Source organism: Mesoplodon bidens, assembly GCF_964165515.1.
Source record: "Mesoplodon bidens genome assembly, chromosome: 9".
NCBI classification, from domain to species: Eukaryota; Metazoa; Chordata; class Mammalia; order Artiodactyla; family Ziphiidae; genus Mesoplodon; species Mesoplodon bidens.
Window position 1 is genome coordinate 48,068,286 of NC_138166.1, and position 27,674 is coordinate 48,095,959.

Genomic DNA, 27,674 nt, shown 5'->3' on the forward strand with positions numbered 1-27,674 from the left:
AAGGTAGCTTTGATTCACGCGGATAAAGGTGGGCTTGAACCAGAAGCGGCGCGGCGCGGCGCGGCGCGGCGGGGCGGGGCGCGGCGGGGCGGGGCGGGGCGCGGCGCGGCGGGGCGGGGCGCGGCGGGGCGGGGCGAGACGGGGCGGGGCGAGATGGGGCGGGGCGGGACAACGTGACCTTAGCCCAGCGCCCAGGCAGCGCACCAGCCCGGGAGGAAACGATGGGCGGGCTGGGCACCACCAGGGGCGGGGCAGGCGCCAGCCCGCAGCGCCTCCCCAGCGCTTGCGCTCGCGCATCGCGCCCCAAGACCATGGGGAAGCTGGTGGCGCTTACCCTGCTGGGCGCCGGCCTGGCCCTAATCGGGGAGAGGTTAATGACGCTTAGGTGAGTTGGCATCTTGACGGGAGCGTCCTCGGCTCCTATTCTCTTCTTCCAAGTTAGGTTAAGGGCTGCCCGGTGCCGCCTTCCTATAGCGGGTAAGAATGAGCAGTTTGGGACCCCATTCCTCAATCCCACCTAGCAAACTGTCCCTTGAGAAGCGCACATAGGGAAAGTGAGCTGACTTCTTGCCTTTCCTAAGATGGTGGAGCAGAAATGCTCCCCCCCTCCCCTTTCCCAGGTCGCCCTTAGCATTCGGCTCCTGAACAAACTAACTCTTTGGAAGCGCTGAACTTGGGGTAGGGAGCCAGGCTACCAGCCGGATGTTTTTTGGCTGAACTCAGAGGTTGCCCAGGGGAAGTTCCACACTGAGGAGTACTGGGTTACCAACTCGTCCCAGATTAAAAGAGCTAGGTGGGGCTTCCCTGGTGGAGCAGTGGTTGAGAGTCTGCCTGCCGATTCAGGGGACACGGGTTCGTGCCCCGGTCCGGGCAGATCCCACATGCCGCGGAGCAGCTGGGCCCGTGAGCCATGGCCGCTGAGCCTGCGCGTCTGGAGCCTGTGCTCCGCAACGGGAGAGGCTACAACAGTGAGAGGCCCGCATAACAAAAAAAAAAAAAAAAAAAAAAAAAAAAAAAAAAAAGGGCTAGGTGGACAGCAGGGAAATTAGCCAAAACCTGCAGGGGGAAACTGGCATTTTGTAGGTATCTGACCTTTTGAAGCGGAAGATCTCCTGGTGATAGCCATCCCAGAAATATCTCAGGAAAAGTTAATACTGGGCTGGTAAGAAGAAACGTTAGGTGATGATGTGCATTTCTGAGTGGATCTATTAGCCTCTATTTGCTTTCAATTGTCTTTGGGTTGTTTTTATTTATTTCTCTAAGTAGAAACTGGTCGTCTCCTCAGAGGTTCACGTCTAGAATCTACTGAGGAGCCTAATGCCTTTTTCTTCCTCTTAATTAATTAATTTATTTATTTACTTATTTTTGGCTGCGTTGGGTCTTCGTGCTGCTGCGCGGGCTTTCTCTAGTTGCGGAGAGCGGGGACTACTGTTTGTTGCTGTGTGCAGGCTTCTCCTTGGGGTGGCTTCTTTTGTTGCAGAGCAACGGGCTCTAGGCACACCAGCTTCAGTAGTTATGGCACACAGGCTCAGTAGTTGTGGCGCAGGGGCTTAGTTGCTCTGCGGCATGTGGGATCTTCCCTGACCAGGGCTCGAACCCATGTGCCCTGCATTGGCAGGCGGATTCTTAACCACTGCGCCAGCAGGGAATTCCCGAGCCTAATGCCTTTTGATAATACTTTCTAGTTCAGCTTGAAAGAGTTTATTGTTACATTTGCTCCCAATGCACCCAAGTGAGAGAATCATAAAAAAATAATAATAATTATAAAGCTGATCTGAGGAGTATTTTTTTTAAGTGACAGTAGGATAACTCTAAGTGTAGAGTCTTCCTGAATACAATTTAGTAAAAATGTAAAATTATTCCTGGTATTTAGAAGAATGTATCACTGTGGAAACAAAAACACTATTCAGAAATAGTTTGGCCAATTGTTTAAATTGTGGTCAGTTTAATGAATTTAAATACTTGCAAAGTAAATTAGCATAAAATTTTAAAAATAATAGAGTTAAAACAAAAGTTACAGGGTTTAGCTATTAAAATACCCTGTTGAATTTTGGGAAAGCAGAAGTGGGGACAGGGATCAAAAGGCAAAACTATAGGGGGTTAAGGGAACCAAAGTGTAGATTTATAATAGACAATACTTTAGCACATTAAATAATATTATTTTGTGCATTTAAATTAATAATATTTATTTACTATTAAATAAATAATATAGGCACATTACCCAGATAATGTCCACATTATATAAATAAAAGGAGATGTCTACTTATTTGTGATATCATCCATAAATGATGAGAAAGAGAGTTAATGAATATGAAGGTGATTAAAGACCATGTTTAGATGTTGATTTTGAATGTTGTGCATTGATCTCCAGTGTTTTTATCTTCTGCAGAGAAAGAACTAATGCATATCGAGAAGTGGAGCCAGTAGAACCCCAGAACTGCCACCTTATTGAGGGACTTGGTATGTATGTGACAGTACAATTTCTTGGTACCATCCACCTGACAGAGGCTGCCAGCTAATTTAATTTCCTGCTACTTCTTAAACCCTCCTATTGAGGCTTCAGCCTCGTCAGCTTTACCCAAGCTACCTCATCCCGCATCTCCAAGAGGTCTCCTAAATGTCAAAATCTGTGGCTTTTTCTCAGTCCTCTTTCCTACTGACATCTCTCAATCATTTGAAAAATGTCATTGACTACTCTTTGGTTGGTCCCTCGCTGAACTGTGCTCCTGTCCCTTCTGTGAAATTTCATTTCCTTCTCTGTCTTCTTCTGTTGCCTATCTTACTTCTTTTTTTTCCCCTCCCCTCTCCTTGATGATATTTCTAACTTCAAGTGTCACTTCCTTCAAAATTTATCTGCAAGTACTAAGAGGAGTATGACTTAGCCCTTATTCTCAAGAACCTCACAACCGACTGAGTATTTTTTTTTAATTGAAAATCCATAGTTGGATCCCTAATCACTCAAACTGCAGGCCTTATTTTCCCATCTGAAATCTACTTTACCTCTCTGTCATTTCCTCCCTCATACCCCCACCTATAACCAGCTCTTCTTCTAGACTTCTCCTAAGCATGGTACCCGCATTGTCAAAGAGACTCAGTTCAAAATTTAGGAACCATTTGTTGTCCCCTCGTCCCTCACTGTTTCACGTGAGATCTGTCGGCCTCTCCTGGGCCGCCACACAGAGCTGATCTCATTTACTCCTTACTGCCTCAACTGCTTATTCTGGCTCCAAGTCTTTCACTCTCCCTGACAATACTACTAGAAAAACAAAATTCTAGCTAGATTCTGTTCACTGTTCTGGGAATGTGTTCTTTCATTTTCTCACCTTTGCTCATGAAATTACCCCCAATGATTTCTTCATCTCTGCTGGCTGAAATCAGCTGGAAACTCCTCTCGTACCTCTGAACTCTCACAGCACTCTGAAACTCTGATTCACTTGTGACACCTACTACATGCTTTATTTTAGAGCCAGCAGTGTTCTTTCTTTCTCTCACAATCAGACAGTAAACCTCCTAGGGTCAGGGACTGTGATTTATTTCAGTATGTGACAGGATGAAAGCATAGTTTATTGTGACATAAGATATATATATATATATTATATATATTATATAGCTCTCTAAGATATGTTACTAATATATATATGTATATATTTTTTCTGATATACATATATATCAGAAAAAAATAAGAGCCCTTTTGATTTTAGTTTTCTGTCTTTTTTCCCTCTCAACTTCTAAAAAAAGAAGAGAAGTAGCCTGGTCCTTGTGCTCACTAGTCTTAGATGAGGTCTGTGCTGCCAGCTAGAAAGCAGAATGAACTGATGACAAACTACTTCCTGAGTTTGGTTTTTAAAAACCTGAGCTCCTTCAAGGGATTCTGATGGAGATGGGAGAAGAATATGTGTTTTTTTTGAATAACAGGGACCTTTGCCCCATTCTGGGGGAAGATGAAGACCTAGGAAGGAATGGTTAGAAAGTATCTTTAGGGAGGCTGGATCCTTTATACCGTGCGTCACAGCCTGAGCCAAGGTTATATGCGCACACACGCAGGACGTGGAAGTGGCAAAGTTGTCTAAGTTAAAGGGACCACATGGGCTTGGCAGTGAGTAATTCAGTGGTGACTAGCATAGAATAAAGGCCAGATGGACCTTCCCAAATATTCAGCTTCGTTTTAAAGTTCACCACCTATGGTATTTGCACAACCCTGGCAGTAAGTCAGAAAGAGAGACTCAGGTTGAATTTCCCTCCAGTTTAGTGGAATGTGGGCTCAGGGTCAGATTTAATTTGATTTAAAAAATAAGGAAATATAACATTTAATCATTTGTTCACTGTCTTGTGGAATAATATTCATACTGACTACACATATATCTCTCAAAAGATAAGAGCCTGACAAGTAATTTAGAGGGGTAATTAGACTAGATCATTTCTAATATCTAATCCACCTCTCAGATTGTATGATTCAAACAGACTTGAGAAGTTAAAACTAGAGCAGAAGAAAAAAATGCCATGTCACTTCTCATGTCTGTTGGCATGTGTACATTTTATATTTGCAGAACTAAACAAGTGAGAATGATCACGGGTCATTTGTCAGTAGGACAATATTGCTATATATCTAAAAATAATAATACTGCCTTATCAAAGGCCTAGTGTCTATGAGCTTTCTGCTGAGTCCTTTGGAAACGTTTACATCATCCTCACAACCACCCTGTAAGGTGGGTGCTGCCATCTGTCTTTGTAGATTAGGAAACTGACACCCAGAAGACTGAAGTTACTTGCCCAGTGGTCCAGAACTAGAGGGTGACAGACAGGCCTGGATTATGAACCAGGGCAGTTTTCTTCTATGCCTTTGTACTCTCTGTTGTGTAACACTGCCTTTCTTATCTACTGACAGCACATTTTTCTTATGAAGCTTCAGGGAAGTATGATAGCAGCAGAAAACAGAAAATCTGAGATGCAAAAAGGTGAAATATTAATAAATAGAGCTGACCAAGACAAGGCAGGCTAGATATTGAAATAAAGCTCACTAATAAGATAATACTCGCAAGACCCAACTATTCCAGAGTGAAAAGCTTTATGAAACAATGGAAAACACTAAAGGATTGAAGGCAGGGTGTGGTAGGTAGCCAGTAACAGAGCTGGGGAAAAATTCTGATTTGTGTTTTCTTCAAGACCTAGAGTTTTGTGGTTAATTTTATTGGCGAACAAACTCTTCCTCTTTTTGTTTTCCTTCCCCAGTATTCTTTCTGGGAAGAAAGGTTGAGAGGTGAAATAATTCTAACCTCCAACAACCATACCTCAAAGATCTTTTTGTGTTAAGTTCATCCTTTTTCCAAGGCTTTGAGGCTCAAGGATTGTCTTAACTAGGAAGTTGTTTGGTTAATCAAAGTTGGTTAGAATGGGCATCATCAGAAAATCTACAAACAACAAATGCTGAAGAGGGTATGGAGAAAAGGGAATCCTCTTGCACTATTGGTGAGAATGTAAATTGATACACCCACTATGGAGAACAGTATGGAGTTTCCTTAAAAAACTAAAATTAGGGGCTTCCCTGGTGGCGCAGTGGTTGAGAATCTGCCTGCTAATGCAGGGGACACGGGTTCGAGCCCTGGTCTGGGAAGATCCCACATGCCACGGAGCAACTGGGCCCGTGAGCCACAACTACTGAGCCTGTGCGTCTGGAGCCTGTGCACCGCAACGAGAGGCCACAATAGTGAGAGGCCCGTGCACCGCGATGAAGAGTGGCCCCCGCTTGCCACAACAAGAGTTCACTGCAATGAGAGGCCGCAATAGTGAGAGGCCCGTGCACCGCGATGAAGAGTGGCCCCCACTTGCCACAACAAGAGAAAGCCCTCGCACAGAAACGAAGACCCAACACAGCAAAAATTAATTAATTAATTAATAAACTCCTACTCCCAACATCTTAAAAAAAAAAAAAAAAAACTAAAAATAGGGCTTCCCTGGTGGTGCAGTGGTTGAGAGTCCGCCTGCCGATGCAGGGGATGCGGGTTCGTGCCCTGGTCCAGGAGGATCCCATATGCTGCAGAGCGGCTGGGCCCGTGAGCCATGGCCACTGAGCCTGCATGTCCAGAGCCTGTGCTCCGCAATGGGAGAGGCCATGGCAGTGAGAGGCCTGCGTACCGCCAAAAAAAAAAAAAAAAAAAAAAAAACACTAAAAATAGAATTACCTTATGACCCAGCAATCCCACTATTGGGCATATACCCAGAGAAAACCATAATTCAAAAAGACACATGCACCCCAATGTTCATTGCAGCACTATTTACAGTAGCCAGGTTATGGAAGCAACCTAAATGCCCATCGACAGACGAATGGATAAAGAAGATATGGTACATACGTACAAAGGAATATTACTCAGCCATAAAAAGGAATGAAATTGGGTCATTTGTAGAGACGTGGATGGATCTAGAGACTGTCATAGAGAGTGAAGTAAGTCAGAAATAGAAAAACAAATATCATATATTAAGGTGTATATGTGGAATCTAGAAAAATGGTACAGATGAACAGGTTTGCAAGGCAGAAATAGAGACACAGATGTAGAGAACAAACGTTTGGACACCAAGGGGGGAAAGTGGGGTGGGGGGTGGTGGTGGTGGGATGAATTGGGAGATTGGGATTGACATATATACACTAATATGTATAAAATAGATATCTAATAAGAACCTGCTGTATAAAAATAAATAAATAAAATAAAATTCAAATTAAAAAAAAAGAAGAGCATGTGGCTTTGTTACATCCTGTTTGTACCATATTTGTAAATTACAGTTTACCACACTCAATAACCATTGCCTTCATTTCACCCTCAATGCTGCCTTCTTGGGTTCACATTATATGTGGGTCTATCTCTATGAGAAGCTACGCAAGCCCCTTTTTCATCCTGTTCTTAGTCATATCTTACTTATCATATGCCTCTTTCCATAGAAAAATGCTCATGACCAGCTCTCAATGAGAAAAAGATCTGACTAAAATCTTTCAAATTCAATTATTTCCAATAGTTCATCCTAAGATCTATTGGTTTTATAACAGAGAACAGTTACTCAGTAATTTCCCAATATGATAGGAGAAGGATAGATTTTTCAGGCCTCAACAATTTGGAGAGGAGAAATACTTGGCAGAAAGACCTTTAAGAGAGCTTCGCAGTGAGGACTTTCCAAATGTTATCACTTGGTCTGTAGATAAGTCTTCTGTGGGGAATAAAGCTGAATCTCTTAGGACATACCCTGAGAGTTTTTATTTAAAGAATAAATCTAGGATATGAATTTATTTTATAGTTATTTGCTTTTTTTCTCCTGAAAAGGGACTTCTAAAAAAAAAAGAATTTAGTATTTCAAGAGTCTGGCTCAGGTTTTAGTGGAGTGTAGCATGCCTGTGGGAGTCCTGAAAGTTAATAGTTAAAATAGTTTAAAAAGTTAAAATAGTTAAATAGTTAAAAAAAGTTAAGGTAGTTTCCAAAAGAAGTTCAAAGTCTTGACTATGTGCAAGATTTACTTTTTAAGCCTTTGTACATGCATCTTTCTGACCCTCTGCTTCTTTTGCAGAAAATGGCTCTGAAGATATTGATATACTTCCTAGGGGGCTGGCTTTTATCTCCAGTGTGAGTATTTTCCATGCCCCTCAGATGCTCATGTCAATAGCTGCATGGACAGTACATTAATGTTGCTGACTACAGCTGCCAGATGGATCCCTACACATTCATCCCGCCCATGGGTAAACTAGTCAACCAAAAAAGCCAAAATGGGATTCCAGGAGGCTAATTAAGATACCACGGAAATGCCAGGCTTGCCTAACCCTTGGTGGGCAGCTCCCTGTGGGCAGTTATATACCCAGTAGTGTCTCAATAAATGTATATTGAATTCCATTCGATTCCTAGATGAGGCTCCAGATGTGCTCAGCTGTTGTTCATCCTCATCATCACCCTATTTGCTGGGCCTCAGCTTCTGGAAATCATCTCACTAATTCATATTCCTCTCATCATGCCTTCCTATGTTTGGAGCTCAGTAAATGTTTGTGGATTGAATGTTAACCATGTTAGTCAATTCAAAACCCTGAGCATTTTCCATCTTGGGTACCTTGCCTTTCAAAGAGGAGTAGGGAAAAACCTGCATTTTATTCTCAATACCACCTTCACAGGTTTGGGATGATGAGGAAGCTATGTGAAGGACTGAATTTAAATAAATTAAAATGTATATGTTGTGAAGATGTTGAAAATTATCATGTACTTATTAAATCAGTTGCATTTGGAACAGGACCTAGGATTTTGAAAAAAGGAGATTGACTACATTTCCAATGTGAATTCTGATTGCTGGAATTACATGCTCTAATATTCCATTTTGGCCAATAAAATACTACCGAATAACATAAATTTTTAAAATCTATATCTTTTTGGCCAGAAACAGGGCACATAAAATATTCCTTAATGGCCCCAATTTCTAAATTCTTAAGTATAGTCAGGGTCTCATTTGGATTTTAAATTGCTGCTGCTGGTGGTACATGTGAGGGTGGGAGGGTCGGTGGGAGGGATTTTATTTCTTTAGTTTTCCTCCAAAACCAAAAATAAAACAAAGCTGTCTAGAAAAGCTTTTTCTTTGTTGACTTAAATTACCTATTGTCAATTTAGATTTTCAATGTTATGCCAAATAGTCCTTTAAAAATAATTACTTTACAGCTAGGAGATTTCTTTGCTATTAGGAAATAATATTTATAGTTCCTATTGTATGTTTCTTTTCTGTTTTCACTAGAACTAAGTGTACTAAATTCTTGCTATTCAGAAAGTAGAGATTTTCATCACAAATAATTCCATGAGAAATGTTAGCTCCTTTTGCAAAATAACAAACAACTCTTTCTTATAGGATAAGGATAATGTTCTTTGCTTATTTTTAATCTTTCTGTACTGCAATAAATTCAAGTCCTTGTTCTTGGTTACCTCCTACTGCCCTTTCTTGCCATCCTAGAACATGTTTGGAAGATGCTGATTTAGAGAGTAATTCTGTGCGATAGATATCTTTAGTCTATTTAGAGGTGCCAAGCAGGCTATTTGCTTCCTTACCTTGGGACTGGGCATGCTCTTTGCCTGCAAGATTACTCCCTTCTTCAATGTTATTGGCTAACTCCTACTTCTCTATGAGGGCTCATCGTGGTGGCATCCACGATGGTGGACGCACGTGGTGGCATTGTGGTCATCATCCTCAGGAACATCCCTAACACTCTCTTTCTGGGCAAGGTGGCTCTTTGATGGTCCTACAGGTTCCCTGTGGTTAGGGTCTTAGATGCCACACCATATCTGATACACTTGCTCAGTGCTGCCTCCCTGGATTTCAATCCTTTTGAGACCAGGACTTTGGAATGTACATTGCCACACTAGCACCTAACATACTACCTGGTATACACAGGTGCTTGACTACCTACTGAATGTATGTACTGGTGAATGAGGGCAGTGGAGGAGTTCCATGCCTGTCCACATGTACCTGTAGTCTGTTGGTGGAAATAAGATGCCTGCACATCCAGGTGATTTTCACCATTTTCAGTGGTGAATGGTATCAAAAGAATTGCTTGCAATCACTTGCCACAGATTCTTACTCAACTGCCTTAAACAGAAAACCAGGCAAGTGTGAAACCATTTCTTAGAAGAGTTTCATTCATTATGACGCTTAATGTAGGCCAAGTTTGTTTGCCATGCCCTACCCTTATTCCCCAATCAAATCATTTCCATTTCCAGAGCACCCAGTCCTTCTACTAGCTGTCAGTGCCTTCACATTCCCCCTAGCTCCCACGGTACTTGCTGTGGTGTTCCACCTTGAGCTGCCTTCCTGAGCAATCTTCTCTACTGTCAAACCTTTCTTTATGGTGTGGCAGAAAGAGGCTGTACAACTAATGATCTGAGTGATTTAGGCAATTCACTTCTCTGGGCTTAATTTTCCTTAGGTGAAAAAGGGAAGAATTAGATGTCTCTGACTTTTTTCCCCAATGTTACTGGACTTAGTGACAAATTGACTATGGAGGGAAGGGTAGACTTGGAGACTCAATTTTCTGGCCTGATGTTGGGGAGAGCAGTGATTCCCTTAACAGAGAAGAATAGATACAAATGAGATCAAGGATTCTAGGAGAGATGATTCTGGTTTTGACCATTTGATTTTGAGCTGCCCTTAGGAAGAAGTTGGGATGCCAGCTAGGGCTCCAAAGAGGGGTTCCCGGGAAATGTGCATATTTGAAAATCACTGGTATAGAAGAAATACCTGTAACCTTATAAGTAAGAGCTACAAGGGAAGAGTGTAGAATGAGAAGGAAAGAGGGATGGATGAGGACAGAGGAGGAAAGGGCAGGAAGAGAATTTAGACTAGCCCTATGCAGTATAAGAGCTAGAACAGGGCAAAGGGACTTGGCAAAGAATTTGATAAGGAAGCAGTAAGCAAAGAGTGAGCCTTCCTTAGAAGACGGGCTCTTGACTGACGATGGCAGATTCAAGCTCTGGAAGCAGAAGTTTGTGGCTAGGGACATGCCGATCTCTCCTCTAGGTGTGGTGACTTAAGGAGAAGGAATGATAGAGGGAACAGACCTTCCACTGATGGGCTTCAGTGGCCAGTATTGTCTGGGGAAAGCTAGATTTCCCATAAGATTTAAGCATAGAAGAACTGTTCTAAGAAAAGCTTGAAGATATAGGTGGGGTTGTTTGAAACTGAAGATTACTACCCCAGGGGTTGGGGGGCGGGAAGGGAGGGACAGTGGAAGGGCCAAGAATAGTATAATTGTAAGTAAGAGAGTATGTGTGTGTGTGCGTGTGTGTGTGTGTGTGTGTGTGTGTAAGAAAGGAAGGGGAGAAGGAGAGCAAGGGAGAAGGTAGAGTAGGAAGAAGGAAGAAGGAGGGAGAGAGAGAGAGAAGGAAAGAATTTAAACTGATGATAAGTGGAAATGAGGGTACAAGAAAAAATACAATGTTGTTGATGTTGATATACATCAGAGTGATGCGGGAAGGATACAGGGAGGAAGTGGGCTGAGTTTTGTAATTGGTATAGAATAAACCAACCCCAAGTTTTGACACAATGACCTGGGATGCAGCAAAGGCCCAATACATTCAGGATGCCTATTATTGGTTGATAAACACCTGGTTCTTCCAGGAGAAAGAGCCACTGTCCAAGTTACTGGAATGAACTTTTTACAATATTTGGAGCAAAGGATTCACATCCAAATCTTTGGACATATCTGTAGGAACAAAATAGGTCAGAAATAGTAAACTGTATGAAACTGGTTCCCCTATGTTAATTCTTGGCTGATTATTCTCTTTGTCATTACATAATATAATGGATGTAGGGTGGGAGCAGTGTAATAAACCCATACACCCCTTCTCTCTGCTTTGAGGGGCGTTCGTTATATATAAAATAGGACTAGAAAGAACCTTCGCAATTAAATAATTTAATTTCCTCATTTTATAAATGAGAAACCTGTAGTACAGGCAGGTCAAGGGACTCAAACAAAGTAATACAGCTTAGTCTCTTGCATTATGCTTTTTGGTCTAATTTCTGCTCTATATATTAAAAATTGAACATAGGTTCTTCCCATATTCCCATCTGCAGTGGCTTAGATGACATTGGTAATCCCTCAGATCAGATAATGGCAATACCTGACAGTGTGAAAAATCCCAGAAATCTAAAAGAAATTTAGAGCTTTGAACATTTTTGTTAGGCCTTGAGATTTTAGCTTCCATGTGAAAATGCTGCTTTGATATGTGTATATGTGCATACTTATTCTCTATATTTTAAAGGGATTAAAATATCCAGGCATGCCAAACTTTGCACCAGATGAGCCAGGACAAATCTTCTTGATGGATTTAAATGAGCAAAACCCAAGGGTCCAGGCACTAAACATCAGTGATGGTTTTGACAAAGCATCATTTAATCCACATGGGATCAGTACTTTCATCGACAAAGGTAAAGCTTGAATGCTTAAGAATAAGGGGAAAATGAGGGAAATGCAAACCACTCATCCTCAGCTATTCAACATGTATGTGAAAGGAGGGAAGATGCTATTTTACCATGAAGATGTATATTTATAAGATAATAAATATGTATCAAAACATTTTTTAACATCATGTTAAAGAGGGGGAGACTAGACTGTGGTCACACCCTCTTTCTCCTACCCCCTTTTCTTATCATCTGACCATCAAAACCAGTTAGGATATTGTTCTCAGAAATCTAACATATAAATTAAAGGCCCTTTGAAAATAATCTCATGACACTTATAAAGCAACATAAAAGGAAACAATGGATGAATTAGACATTGTTAAAATTAAAAACTTCAAAAGACACCATCAAGGAAGTGAAAAAACAACCTAAAGCATAAGAGAAAAAGATGTGCAAATCAGATGTCTGATGAGGCTCATATCCAGAATATATAATTTTTACATCTCAACAACAAAAAGACAAATACCCAGTTAAAAAATGGACAAAGGATCTCAGTATGTCTTTCCAAAGAGATACACAAATGGCCAATAAACACATGAAAAGATACTCAGTATCCTTAGTCATTAGGGAAATGCAAATGAAAACCATAATGAGATACCATTTCACACCCATAGGGTGGCTATAATTAAAAAAAGACAGACAGTAACAAACATTGGCAAGGATGTAGGGAAACTGGCATCCTCACACTTTGCTGGTGGGACTGAGTGCGGTCACTTTTGAACGCAGTTTGACAGTTCCCCAAAATGTTAAAGGTAGATCTACCATGTGATGCAGAAACGCTACTCCTTGGCACATACCTAAGAGAACTGAAAACATAGGTCTATACAAACACTTACACACATATATTCATAGCAACATTACTCCTAATACTCAAAAGGTGAAAAGAATCCAAATTCCCATGAAATGTTGAATGCATAACCAAAAGGTGGTATGTTTATACAATGGAATATTATTCGGCAATAAAAAGAAATGAAGTATTGATGAATGCTACGACATGGATGAGCCGTGTAAACGTTATCCTAAGTGAAAGAATTCAGTCACTTAAATGCCACATATTGTATGATTCCATTTATATTAAATGTGCAGAATAGGCAAATCTATAGAGACAAAAAGTGTATTAGTGGTTGGCAGGGACTTGGGGGGGCAGGGAATGGGGAGTGACAGCCAATGGATATGGGATTTCTTTTTGGGGTGATGAAAATATTCTGGAACTAGATAGTGGCTATGGTTGCACAACTCTGTGAATACACTGAAAACCACTAAACTATACATTTTGAAAGTGTGAGTTTAATGGCAAGTGAATTCTATCTCAAAAAAGCTATTGTAGAAAACAAAGCATAGTTATGAATACACTGTATATGCTTTAAAACAATAATTTCCAATATTATTTTTTACTTTATAGTTTATAATTCCAGACTAACTTAATTTTTAGATATTTGTGGGTCCACAGATCATGTAGAAGATAAGAAGAATGAAACCTCACTAGTAGTAACTATTAATACGTGAAGGGAAGGCCAGATGGAAATGTTGCAAATCAAAAATTTTAAATAAATGGTGTTTTAATTCTTCCAAATACATACTGAAGCTACAAGGCATTGTTAATTGTGAAGTTAAATTTGCTAGTGATTTAAATAAATAAAAAATGACTAATAATTATCTCAATCCACTTATCCAACCGATCAATGTTTCATTCTTTCATCTGCACCAACAGACTTGTTCATTTTTAAACAAATGGGTACCTTTTAAAATGCTTGAATACTATTTTACTAAGTAGGTTAAATATTCCCCTGAAATCTAATATATGATGTTTACTTGCCTAGCAAGCCCTTCTTTAAAAGATAATTGTACTAACAATTTTATATTGCTTTACAGTTTATAAAGCACTTTATATATATTTTATTCCTCAAAATAAAACCCTGGGCCCAACCTTGACTCTTCCCCTCTCCCTGCCGCATTCAGTCAACTAGTTACAAAGTTCTGTCCAGTTTAACCCTCAAATATCTCTCCAAGCTGCTGACCTCTCCCCATCCTCACTGCACCATCCCAGTCCAAGTCCCCAACATGTCTATCCTAGATTCTGCAGTGGTCCCTGATTGCACTTTCCCTATTATACCAACTCAAGCCGTTTTTATAAGCAAGCATTATTTTTTGTACAAATCTGATCATGTCACTCCCTTCTGAAAATTCACCATATTGTTCCTGTCACTCTGAAGATAAACCCCAAATCTCCAGAATGGTTTCCTAGGCGCTACTCCTACATGTTCTGGCATCTGGATGCTCTCTCCAGCCTCAGTGGGCACCACTGTCTCCGTGACTCTCTGGACTAGTCACACTGGATTTCCTTTAGTCCTGCAGAATGCTGCATGCCTCAGGGCCTTTGCATCTGTAATTCCCTCTGCCTGGAATGTCTTTCCATTTATTTCTGGCTTATTCTTTTTCATCATTCAGGCCTCAGCTAAAATGTCACCTTCTCAGGGAAGCCTTCCCATCATCTTATTTCAGGCTGTGAAACTTGCTATATTTCTTCTCAATGAACTTCCTCTTTTAGCACTCATCAAAATGGTAATTAATGCTTTTTATTAATGTTAAAAGATAACAACCTTCTTTCCCTCTCCCACTATTGCTCTATAGTGGGCTCCTTCTCATCTCTAGATCCAAGCTTAACTGTCACTTTTCAAGTGGGTGCAACTGATGAAGAAGGCATATCTCCCCACTCCCATATTCTTTTATTTACTAATTATTTCCTCCCTGTTTTCTTCTCTAGAATGTAACCATCATAAGAGCATATGTGACTTGTTCATTGCCGGATTCCCAGAGTCTAGAACAGTGTCTGCAGCATGTTAGGTGCTCTGTGAACATGTGTTAAATGAATAAATGAATGAACCCTATGAGTCAGGCAGGGCAGATACTGATAGTTTTATAGATGGAGAAATGGAGTTTAGAGACATGCAGTAAAGTGTGACTTCACTTCTGTCATTAGTAAATGGCAATGCCAGAAGTAGAACCCAGATGGTCTTACTTCTAATCCTATGTCCTTAATTCAGGTGAAATTTGGGCTCCTGGCTCTATTTAAATAATTTGAGGGTCATCACTTTTTTGCCTGACACCCAACTAGACATATGATGCTTCATTGGAGGTGTAATGAGTGATCAGATTAACCTGGAGCTATTTTATTCCATGGGATAGTGTTAGAGGTGGTTTTTTTTTTTTTTTTAAGGGGGGAAGGGGAGGTGAGGGTTGGTTTTGGTTTGTTTTTGCTTTTTTTTTTTTTTTTGACCAGTTTACAGATTAATCTTCAGGCATATAATCAGGCTTTCAGAAGTTAAGTATGTTATGATTGACAACTTATTTTATTTGTTAGTGACCTCCCTTATGTATTTAATTCATAAGGCCAAAACAGTACACATAAAGTGGCATGAATGAGAAGACAGAAAACAAAAGTCTTCTCACCAAGCATCTCTTATATGAAAAGAGGCCTTAAGAAGGGGGTAAAGCCAGGGCAGCAATGTATTTTTCATGCTGTGTCCAGCAAGAGCGTCTTGTCGAAGGGCCATGTGAGGGCTAAATGCTACTCAGGTTCTGCTTGCCAAGTCCCCGGAACAGAGTTGCCATGCCCTGGAACAGAGTTGGGTCAGACCAAAAGAAAGATTCATCTGCGAGGGAGCACTTTTCCTTAATTCAGGTAAAGGTGCCCATGTGGTTCAGGGGCGCTGAGTATAAGCCCCACATCTCAGGGCTCTGGCCTGCCCCGCTGCATGATTGGAAACCCCATCAAGAAAGGAACTGGGGAGATGAACGCAGATCAAATCCTGAATGGGAGCATGGGCCCAGGCTCTTTCAAACTCCAGAGTGCATCTGACTTAGAAGTCCTGATAAGTCAGAAAACAGTACTCTGAGAAGCTAGAGTACTGCCCTCAATCCTGTTCACAGCAGTTCACATTCCGGTATGAGAACAGATAGGTGAACATTCCTGAGGTTGGTTATACCTAAAATTGGCTAAGCTATTTTCTTCTACATTTGTATTTACATTCCACGTCTACTGGGTTCACGAATAACTAAATATCGTTACTGCACCCTCAGGTAGGTGACTTGTGTCAGGAGTTCATTCTCTACCTGGGACACGTTCATTTTAAAATATTTAGACAGGCCTGACACTTCTTGAATGTGTGTTGCAATGTAGGCAGTTCTCACAGAACAGAATTCTCGGCAAAGATTTGCTTGCTTGTACCCACTTCTCTTGTTGAGGGGCCACCTTGGGAAACCGCATCCGTGTTTATGCACCACTGTAGTTCTGCATCTTCCTGTTAGAGAGGGTGTGCAGGTGAGGCTGAAAGGAGCATTGCAGAAACATCTGGGCTTGGCTTTGCCACTGGGTGGTAATGAAATTGCTGACAAGTCATTAACCTTCTGAGTGTCAGTTTCTTCAATAAAATGAGGATTCTGGCATTTGTTTGACTTACCTATCAGATGGGTTGCGAGGATCAAATGCAAGGTGTATAAGAAAAATCCTTGGACATGACCAAGTTCTACACTAGGTGTAATAATAGTTGCAACAGAAGCAAACTTCTTGGAAATTATGTCTTTTTTCCACTTTAGACCAAATTGTTTATCTTTATGTTGTGAATCATCCCCACATGGAGTCCACCGTGGAGATATTTAAATTTGAGGAACAACAACGTTCTTTGGTACACCTGAAAACTATAAAACACGAACTTCTCAAAAGGTATGGAATTAAAGTATTTAATTTGTGCCTCTGCTGTTTGCTTTGTTTTCTTTAGTTCACAGCCTTTGTTAAACTTTTGTTTTGAAGCTTTTTCTTCTAAAGCTTTCTAAAGGTTCTCATGGTGACACTGACCAGCACCTCACTAGAAACTGCTGTCTTCGGTATTGAATATCTTTATATTCTCCAACTTTTGTTTGTTTTTTTTTTGCGGTACGTGGGCCTCTCATTGTTGTGGCCTCTCCCGTTGCGGAGCACAGGCTCCGGACGCGCAGGCTCAGCGGCCATGGCTCACGGGCCTAGCTGCTCCGTGGTATGTGGGATCTTCCCAGACCGGGGCACGAACCCGTGTCCCCTGCATCAGCAGGCGGACTCTCAACCACTGCGCCACCAGGGAAGCCCTGGATTTTTTTTTTTTAACAGTTTCCCCAAAGGAATGTTTCTTGCTTATTACTGACATTTGGTATGTTTCGTTCATTGGAATATTTCTTACTTATTTTCTACATGTTTCAAAATCCTGGGAGAATTACAGGATTTGATAAACATTTTGAAGGCAGGAAAAACCCAAATTGTCTCTTCTTTGAGAGTCAGGACTACCTTCTGGTGCGGAAAAATTGCTGTTGGAAAAATTGACAATTTAGATTCTCTCTGGTATGGTTAAAAACAATAAAATGTGTTGGTGGAGTTTTTCTTTGGATACGCAATCACCAAACAGTTCCAAAACCTACTGTTTTTACCACTGAAATTTAAATTGTGAGATAGGTTTTAAATGTCTAGAATGCAACTGATAAGCTTTTCTTGAACTGTTAGATTTCTTTTTTTTTTTTTTTTTTTCCGGTATGCGGGCCTCTCACTGTTGTGGCCTCTCCCGTTGCGGAGCATAGGCTCCGGATGCGCAGGCTCAGCGGCCATGGCTCACGGGCCCAGCCGCTCCGCGGCATATGGGATCCTCCCGGACCGGGGCACGAACCCGTATCCCCTGCATCGGCAGGCGGACTCTCAACCACTGCGCCACCAGGGAGGCCCTAGATTTCTTTTTGAAGTACAGTTGTTTCATGTTTAATTTGTATTTGTAAAAAAAGAAAAAAACAAAGAAAATTTAAAAATCTGAATAACACAAAACCAGAGCAAAACTGTTGTGCCTTCTATTTATCTTTGATTCCAGTCTTATTGTTTAAAGAAAAATAGTAATAATAAAAAAACCCTAGATTTGTTCTATCAGGTTCACAGTGTGTTGGGAATTATAGAATCCCTCTTTCACCTGTAAAAAAAAAAAAAAAAAAAAAGTCACAAGTCACCAGATTTAGATTTGAGGTTTATTCGTATACTTGTCTGTTTTTGCTGATTTCTGTGGAAGGGAGGAGTGATAAAATAACAAATGGCTAAAAGAAAATCCATCAGGGCAATGAAAAGTCATGTACTTTCTGTGGAATCCTTTAATCCACACTAGTTCATGTATACTTTTTCAAACTGATGAATTTATTGGTCTTTGAGATTTAGTGATTTTAAATAGCCCATGGGTTTTTTCTTTTCCTCTCTGTCTCTTTTTTTATTTTTCTTTTTCATTTTAGTGTGAATGACATTGTGGTTCTCGGAGCAGAACAGTTCTATGCCACCAGAGACCACTATTTTACCAACTTCTTCTTGGTACTATTAGAGATGGTCATGGATCTTCGCTGGACTTACATTCTTTTTTACAGTCCAAGAGAGGTTAAAGTGGTGGCCAAAGGATTTAGTTCTGCCAATGGGATCACCATCTCACCAGACAAGAAGTAAGCTCTTTTATAAATTCCAACCCTTTACCCTTGACATTTTCATGGATTCCTTCCGTGAAGAAGTGCTTACTTCCTGAGGCTTAAGTAGTCAATATATGTGTGGAGGGATCCAGCGTGGCCAGGGTTCACAATAAATGTGTGATCTTAAGCCAACCATTGCCCTCTTGCACTTTAGGATCCCCCAACAAAATGAGGGATTTTGACTCAAGGATATGAAGTCCTTGTTCCAAATTCTTATGTGACTAGAAAAGAGTATAAATGCAGGATACCTCTGCCCCTTATGAGGCTAGAAGGTCTTTAATCACTTATACTAAGTTCAGTTACCCAAAAGTTCTTATTGGAGAGGGACACCCAACTTAGATTGGGCATTGGGATTGTATAAGTTTCAGACTTACTGTTATACTACAACAGAATATTCCATGAGAAGACATTATTTTATGCAGCATAAAATTTTATGAGAAACACTCTTTTGAAGTGTTTTTAAAATGGAAGGTTATTTAAAGAGAAGAGTACCATGAATATTAAATGTAAAGGTGACACAATAAATAGAGATGATCCCTGTGGAAAACAAAGCTAAGTATTCTTCCTCTTTTTAAAAATAATTGTGATTGAGTTTCATGATCATCTGCTACTTCTTTTCAAGCACGAGTTTCTGGAAGTATAGGCTCTATTGGACTTATGAGAGGTCCACTTACCTCCATTCAATTTAAAGAATAAAGTGTGACTCCTAACTGATGAGACTGAGCCTATATGTCATCTAGAAACACAATTCCATTACCTTATGGTCATATCTCATATTCAACGCTTACTTAAAGCACTTCAAGAGTATTAAAAATAGCAGTCCATTATCTTTTACTGTGGTTTAGAAAGGCACTGTAGTGGCACTTTGAGCTATTGTGAATTTGTATACTTCTTCTCCAAAAGAAAAGCTAGTATCATCTCTCATTACTACTTGCTTAAATGTAAATGTTACTTACTTCAAAGGTATATCTACGTAGCTGATGTACTGGATAAGAATATTCATGTAATGAAAAAACATGACAACTGGGATTTAACTCAACTCAAGGTAAAAGTACCCTGTCTTCCCACACAACGTGTTCTATTACATTAGTTCCCAAGCTTGACCTGGGAATGTGCTCCCTGAATGAGGGAAATGAGACTGTTTTAGAAGAATGTTGGTGAGATTATGCTTGCACTTCTAAAATTCAGTAGCAAAAATCTAATTTCAGGAGCCAGAAGGAGCTGGTGGGAGGGAGGAGGTAGGGAAGAAAGTCAAAACAATGTCTTCACTACTTCCTCTTTGTTGGAAGGTAATCCAGTTGGGCACCTTAGTGGATAACTTAACTGTTGATCCTGACACGGGAGATATTTTGGCAGGATGCCATCCTAATGCCATCAAGCTGCTGATGTATAATACTGAGGATCCTCCAGGGTCAGAAGTAAGTTCTTATACTTCTCTAAGCTCATGGGAAAAGCGGCAAGAACAAACAATTTGTTGAGGTGACTTGGGAGAATTTAGCAGGTCATATGTGATGTTCCAGAATTGAACAAATTCTGCATATGGGAAGAGTAAAGATTTGGGGCAGGATGGGGAGATACAGCCCACTAACCCCTTCAGGTCACCTGGTGACAGTTTAACATCAGTGCTAAACAGCATATCCCATCCTTGCAAAGGCTGTACTTGCTATTAGGAATCATGGGAAAATATAAGCTTGATTATTCATATTGACCCAGATTCCCATATCATAGTTCCAATCAGGATGTAGGCTCCGAGCAGGCCCTAAAGTTAGGCAAAGGGAGAGTCATATATGGAAACATCTTTCATACTGCCCAACAGGAAGCTCCCATGAAAGGGTTTAAACGACTGTAGTCTCATAACAAAATTAGATTTTGCCCGCAGGTTCTATTATATATGATAGTGTTGAAGAATGTCTCATTTTATAGATGTTATTTTAAATCTCTTCTAAAATAATATCATATGCCATTGAATTTTATATGGCATTAGAAGCAATAGTATAAAGCATTGCAATTTCTATAGCATTGAGCTTAAGAATAAAAAAATCTCTAGTGAATTTAAATACAGATATAAATTCTTGGCACACATACTATGAGAGATTTATTCACAAAAATTTACTGAGCACTTATAATGTACTAGTCTTTGTTCTAATGCTCAGAAAACAATCAGAAAACAAAACATACAAAGATCCCTGCTGTTAGGGAGGGAGAAAGACAATGAATAATAAGCATAAGAAATAAGTAAATTAGATAGTAATTTTGAAAGTGGTAAGTTCTGTGGGAAGAAATAGCATAACAGTAAAAGGGATCAGGATTACTGTGAACAGAGGGATGGCAGGTCTTATTAAATATGGAGACTAGGCTATGCCTCATTGACAAGGTAAAGTTTGAACAAAGAGGAGAATATTTGAATCTAGGTTTGGGGAGTTGGGAAATTGAGACTCAAATCTCACCCTGGTAATTGGCCCACGGGTAAAGTAGAACATACAGTTATTCTGCTTCCAATATTGCTATTCTTTAGTATAAAAAAATTTTTTTAAAAGATTTGTTTCTTTTATTAACATATTAGTCACGACTTTTTTTGTTTTGTTTTTGGCTCTGCCACATGGCTTGTGGGATCTTAGTTCCCTGACCAGGGATTGAACCCGTGCCCTCGCCAGTGAAAGCATGAAGTCCTAACCACTGGACTGCCAGAGAATTCCCTAGTCAACAATTTCTTGACAAAAACCAACAACAATCAAAAACAAACAAACAAAACACCCCAAAACATCAAAAAATATAAAAAGAAACAAAAGTCCAGCCTGAGACTAGAACCTGAAGAATTGTTACCCTAAGCTACCCTGGCCTCAGATATATGCCCCCCAAAGTGATACATATAACTTTTCTACAAATGCCCAACAACATCTGCTTTACGAGAATGAAAATATGATCCATAGAATGATAAGAAAATTGTTTAGACTCTTTTTCATGTCTCCATTTTCAAGTTTAATCATTTCTTTATTTTAGATAAGACTTCTTTCTTCACAATCACTGACACCCTTTATTTCTGGTGGAGGCTAATGTTTTCTACATGAGTTCCAGCTTGAGTTTTCCATGTAACAAACCTGAGATAAAGTTGTAGGATCTTCCTCAAGATAAAACAAAAACAAAAACAAAAACAAAAAAACCTAAATTCTATTTTAATAAGAGATGTTGATATAGACTCATGACTCATGAAATCCTAATCCTCAATTAAATCCTAATTTAATTCACGTCATGCCCTATTTGAATGAACTTCATCCAGGCTATTTGGAAACCTGAGCACTTATGTATTTACTGATTAGCAAACTAAACTGTGTAAATCCTGTGGATCAATAACAGTACTAGGCAGTGATGTGTCAGATTGAATTCCAAAGTATGCATTCTTTATGCTTCCTTGAGGGAGGGGTCCAGCTGTGAAAACTACCATCTACTGGTTCTGGGTTGGGTTGGCTGGCTAACTGGTTGTCCTTTCATTATCTTGTCCCATGTTTCCCTCCTCATCCTGTATGCCCAGTCAAAGGCAAGAACCTTTCCACAGAGGGAGCAACACCGTTCACTCAAGATTAGATAAGAGCATTCACGGTTCTTACCTCTCACTATAGAGAAGTCCGAACTATCAAAATTGTGTAAACCATCTGTTGAGGAATTTGGCTAATGTGAGATCACTAGTCCACTTGACTGACTAGATATCGTTAGGACACTGATACTTTCATCAGAAGAAGAAAAAGAAAAGATTGAAGATGTATGGATTTTAGCTTATTGATTTCTGAGAAACATATTACTCCTGGAGTACTTGGGAAGGAAAACATCCCTGATGGCTGTTTGTTCATAGTCTACTAATGAATGATCTTTCTTGACAGGTACTTCGCATCCGGAATGCTTTGTCTGAGAAGCCCAGGATAAGCACTGAGTATGCCAACAATGGCTCAATGCTTCAGGGCAGCTCTGTGGCTTCTGTGTACCAGGGGAAGCTTCTCATAGGCACTGTATTTCACAAAGCTCTGTACTGTGTGCTCTAGAGTCCAGATATTTCAAAAAGTCTACATATTTGGTATAAGTAAACCCTTAATTATATGATAACTGGAACTGTAAGTAAATGACAATAACAATAACTAAATAATAAATTTTTATTGGACACACCAATAAAAATGTGTCCGGCTTTTCTCATGGATAGAAGTAAAGAAGCAGAGAGATTATGTAATATCCACCTAATTGCAAGTCAAGATAGTGACAGTCCAACAAGAAACTAAACCTCTTAAGTCTTTTTATCTACCACCCCCAATATTCTTTCTACAATAAGATGAGTGAGCTGTGGTAAGTGAGGTGTCCAAGCTCACCTAGGGCTCCTTGGTAACTGTGTGGCAAAATTAACCTCCTGCAACTGTGATGTTCTGAGCCTCCTGCAGTCCAGACCAGGAGAAAAGCTAATGTTCAAATATTTATAATTCCTCCTCTCTTCCCTCAATTGCACAAGGCACAAACTACCAATCAAGTGCCCAGCCCATGGATAAAAGCAAGAATTGGCATCATGGGACTGCCCAAAGTCCTCCTTGAACTTGCATTCTCCCAATGTAGACACAGGAAATCAGATTCTGGAAAATCTGACAAAGACCACACTGCCTACTTTAAGGCAGGGCAGGGCTAATCTGATCTTTGTAACAGGTCTTTATTTGTAGTGATATCGGTATCTGAGGTGTTGTAATCAGCTTGGCTCTGAACCAGGAGATGGTGCCTCAGGACTGTTATCCTCAGCTGCTTTAAATGTGCTCTTCTGGTTGATTCAATAAACACTTATTAAGCAACATTCCATACACCTGGCCCTAAAGAATCTGAAATAAATAACAGTATTGTATTGAAATCTTGTCTTAAGGACCAACTCAACCTTAGTTTGATGAGAATGTATAGAAGTGTCCCTTTCTTGGTCAAAAACCAGGACAACCTTTAGGAAATCATTAACAGGACTTAGTATACACAAGCACTCCACCCCCTTCCTTTTTTGTGACTTTCGCTGGGGAGTGGTTGGTTAATTTTTTTTTTCCTCTTCTGGGGATGGGGTGTTGGGGTGACCTTTTTACTTCCTAAGTCATTTTGCTCAGTTAGATGTAAGTTTTGTTGAAAAGTTTTGTAGCCGGGTAAAACTCTACTTTTCAGCCCATGTAACCCTTTCTGACTTAGACAGTAGGATTGCAGTTTCCATTGCTTTAGGGGATGAATGACTCAGCAAAATGTTATAGTCAGTTCTCAGATTTTAATTTTGAGAAGACTAACCATTAGGGGGACACAGAGAAAATAACTAAGAGCATGTATAAAGCCAGTTTCAGAAAATATGTCTTATTTTCTGTCCTTAACCCTTACAACTACAAATTAGATAGTTTACCAGACTAGGGGGGACATGGAGATCCAGAGATGAGAAGAATAAGAGTATTTAGATGCTAAGAATTTGCCCTGCCTTCTTCCCAGGCCAGTTTAGGAAAGGCTTCATGATAAAACTCCCAGAGAGGTTTGGGGGATCTCATTGCCAGGGACCAATATGTCCTTTCACAGTGAGGGCCTAGAAAGTTACAAAGCTCTAGAGTTTCCCTTCTTGTAGGCACTTCCAATCTTTATGTGATTATCTTGAGCCTCTTCCCTCACTTGGCTTGGGAGGGAGAGGGATTGCCCCTCACAATAGATGCTGCATTTTGATGATTCCTTGTCTTTTCTTCCCCAGTCTTTCTGTTTAAATTGTCAGAGATGCAGGTACGGATACTAGGGTGATGAAGAGGAGGTGGTTGAGCTCAGGAAAGAAAATAGTAAAGATAAGCACAAAAACCAATGTGGTAGACAGCTCCAAGATGGCCCCCAATGATCCTTAATTTCTGGTATTCATTCTCTTGCACAGTTCCCTTCTACATCAACTATGGCTGATCTGTGTAATCAGTAGGATATTCTAGATGTGATGTGTGACTGTCGAGGCTAGGTTATACAAAAACACTTCCATTTCTATTTTGCTTGCAAAAAACTGTGCATCGTGATAAAAGTTTCTGATTGTTTTAAGATGCTAAGTTCTGGAGTAATTTGTAATGACAGTCAAAAATGAAGCAGAAAACCACATATAATGCAGAGATTAAACAAAAGCCAAAAGTTCATTCTTTAAAAAGATTAATAAAAACTAATACACATCTGGTGAGACTTGCGAAGAAAAAAGAATGACTCAATTATCCAATGTCAGAATGAAAATAAGACATGTAGATGCTATAGATAATAGAGAGATAAAAAGAGGGGTTGATGAACCACTTTGTGCCAACAAATGTGAAATTTTTATGAAAAGAACAAACTCCTAGAAAAAAATATGACACTCTATTAATTGGGGTAAGGCTGACCTACTGTAACATATAAAACAAAACATACAATGCCTTAAAAAAAAGGATGATCTATTTCTCTTTTATTTTGCAGTTTTTAGGAAAGTGATTGATGCGGCAGCTTCCCTTGATGGGGCCATCCAGAGAGATCACTGATCGGAATTTTGCAGGCAAGAGAAAGCACACTCAAACAGGGCTGTTGAGAGAAGTTCTTTTAGGGGACTATTGACACAATGGTGGGAATGTAAAAAAGAAACTAACAAGAAAAAGTACAATACTCCATTGTTAGCAATGGAGTGAGAGAGATGGGGGGGGGTGGCGGGAGTCCAGGGACTCTTTCCAACCCTACGTTTGAAGGAACAAGGGGTGGAAGCAGTTACTAGAACCAGAAGAGAGTAGATAAAGTGGAGACTCTCCCAATAGATGCTCTAGTCTTTGGTAGAAGGAGGCAGCTAACCTATGACAACTCAGCAGAGACAGCAGAGGGAATAAATATCTTGACTGAACTCCCCTTCCACCCTCCCAACTAGAATCCAGAAGGCAGGGAGCTATTAATGGAGCCCAGAAAGCCTCCAGGACACAAAGCAATGGGGAGTTGCATAGAGAGTGTATCTTGAGCAGCAATAGCTTCATCTTATTGCTGCACCATTGCCTAGGTTACTATTGTTATCTGCATGGTGGAAGGTAGGTCACCCCCATGTCTGTATTTCATCAAACTGGAAGGAGAAAGAGGTTGGAGGATGTCAGGGAGAAATACCCCATGTCTTAAGGCCTAGAACCAGGAATGGTAGTCATTATTTCTACTCCCTTACCAATGGTAAAAACTAATCACATGGCTGTACCTAACTAACTGCAAAGAAAAATGGATGATGTAATATGACTGGAGAGACATATGTTCAAGGAGGAAAAAAAGAATAAATTCTAGTGAACAATTAGTGGTCTGTGCCACAGTCCACCTTTTGGCCAACAAATATCCATCTGCACCCTTCTCTTACACATTAGTTCCCTCACCAAGAAATATAACCCCCAATTCCATCCAATTTCTGCATCCAGCTCAAAGCACAGGATCTCTGGGTGACGTTTGGACCTCCAGATTTGGCTGCATGAGGCAGCCTAGAAAATAAAATGATTGTCCCCACAATACATCCAATTACAATGGTTGAGTATGAGCAGAATAACTATAATAAACACTCCTAGTTAAAAAAAAAAAAAGAAGAAGAAGAATAGAATATACTCAGTAGTCGCTGGTCCATAACAATGATATTATTCCACCAGGGAGGGAATGAGGTGGTTACTTGTCTTGCCAGCGGTGTATTTTCCCATGTCCTCTATAAATCCAAATTTTGCCCTTTCAGAATTCTTTCTGGTACATTACGCTATAAGGACACATCTAAAGTGAGTCTTGGAAAGACTGTGTAATTTTAATAGCCTCCTTCTTATAGGTGTAGGTTTGAGAATCTGAGGACATTTCCAGGCCACAGTTTTGGTTGCTTTTGAAATCTGATAAGCTTCTGCATCTATTTGTTTCCAGTAATTGCCATGTGCCAGCAAAAACATTCAGATTTCTTTTTGGAGCTTAGTTTTTTAGCTTACTTTACTTTTACTTCCCGGTTTCCATGTCTACCCACTTCTCTCTCCCTCATTCAAATGCTGTCTCCTTTGAGGCCATCTGAAGGAATAGGTAAAAGGAGGCAATATAATCTCCCACAGGGCTGGCTCCCTTGGCTTTCCTAACTGGGAGGCATTTGGGAAATGCTATGAGCTGTAGCAATTTTACTTCCTGGTGTTGGGGCACAGAACCAAATTTCTAGACCTTCTCTATAGCCTCTGCTTTAGGCCTGCTAGTTCTTACCTGAGCACATAATTTTATTACAGTCCTCTACTAAAAACATTAAGGAACAACCAACCTTTACATACGAACATTCTGGTTGCTCTCTGGGGAAATGGCCAGCCTTTCAAGATACTGCAGGAAATGGTTTTATTAAATATTTCTGTGAGGAACATTACAAGGATCTCCAGCTTTGTAGCCTGTGATGTTTCTTCAACTCTAACCACATATTTAAGGTTACTTTTAGAACCACTTCTAGGTTCAAATTCCTATATTTTTAAGGTCACGCTAAGCTGTTGTAACAAAGTGACCTCTTATTTAGTGGCTTAAAGAATACAGAATTACTAAAAGATAGTACATCATAGTGGGTGAGAGCACAGATTGCGGAGCCCAATTTTCTGGATTTGAATCCCAGTTCAGTTACTTACTAACCATGCAACTCTGGCCTTCTCTGAGTCTCAGTTTTCTCTTCTTCAAAACTGAGGTAGTAAGAGTAACTAGCACTTAGGGTCGGTAAGAGGATTAAAAGAGTTAGGATATGTAAAATTTAGAACAGTGCTTGTTATACGCCAGTGTTATATACACGCTTCCTAATTTTAAAAAGCATTTATAACCTCTTTCATGTCAGAGATCTCAGATGACTGTTCCTGAGACAGATAAATATGAAAACTCTGATCCTTGTGGTACACCAGGGGTCTAGTAGTTTTCACAAAGGAGCATGTATTCTGCAGAGCATTAACATCTTCATGATCAATCATCATATTGGATTCCATTATATTGGATTCCATCCCATAGAAAAGGGAAAGAGAGGGTGAGGAGACAGGCCAAACATCTTCAGACCCAACCTGGAAATGGCACTCCTACTGACATTCTATTAATAACAGCATAGTCGTATGGTGACACATAATTGGAAGGGAAGCTGGGAAATTTAGTTTAGCTGGGGAGCCTTATGCCCAGAGAGGAAGGATTTGGGTAGGTAGCCAGTGTCCTCTATCATAGTTCCTTAAACT

The 27,674-nt window shown here is 40.2% G+C and overlaps 1 protein-coding gene across 2 annotated transcripts; it reads left to right on the forward strand.

The window, feature by feature from the left end:
* Nucleotides 1–236: 236 nt before the first annotated feature.
* On the forward strand, nt 237–27,228 carry PON3 (paraoxonase 3). Of its 2 annotated transcripts, none has more exons than XM_081244025.1 (9): nt 237–385; nt 2,390–2,460; nt 7,549–7,604; nt 11,766–11,931; nt 16,561–16,687; nt 18,256–18,456; nt 19,444–19,525; nt 19,770–19,898; nt 24,931–27,228. In XM_081244025.1, the coding sequence occupies exons 1-9, from the start codon at nt 312–314 to the stop codon at nt 24,943–24,945; spliced, it is 921 nt and encodes a 306-aa protein (XP_081100151.1). In that variant the 5' UTR covers nt 237–311; the 3' UTR covers nt 24,946–27,228. The 2 variants fall into 2 exon arrangements, with proteins under 2 accessions (XP_081100151.1, XP_081100150.1); XM_081244024.1 differs by lacking the exon at nt 24,931–27,228 and adding an exon at nt 22,356–24,906 and having other exon boundaries at nt 240–385.
* The last annotated feature ends 446 nt before the right edge of the window (nt 27,229–27,674 follow it).

Coding starts and splice junctions, on each gene's coding strand:
- PON3 (XM_081244024.1), top strand. CDS start 312: ATGGGGAAGCTGGTGGCGCTTACCCTGCTGGGCGCCGGCCTGGCCCTA. Junction 2,461..7,548: donor CCACCTTATTGAGGGACTTG/GTATGTATGTGA, acceptor CTTCTTTTGCAG/AAAATGGCTCTGAAGATATT. Junction 19,526..19,769: donor GGGATTTAACTCAACTCAAG/GTAAAAGTACCC, acceptor CTTTGTTGGAAG/GTAATCCAGTTGGGCACCTT.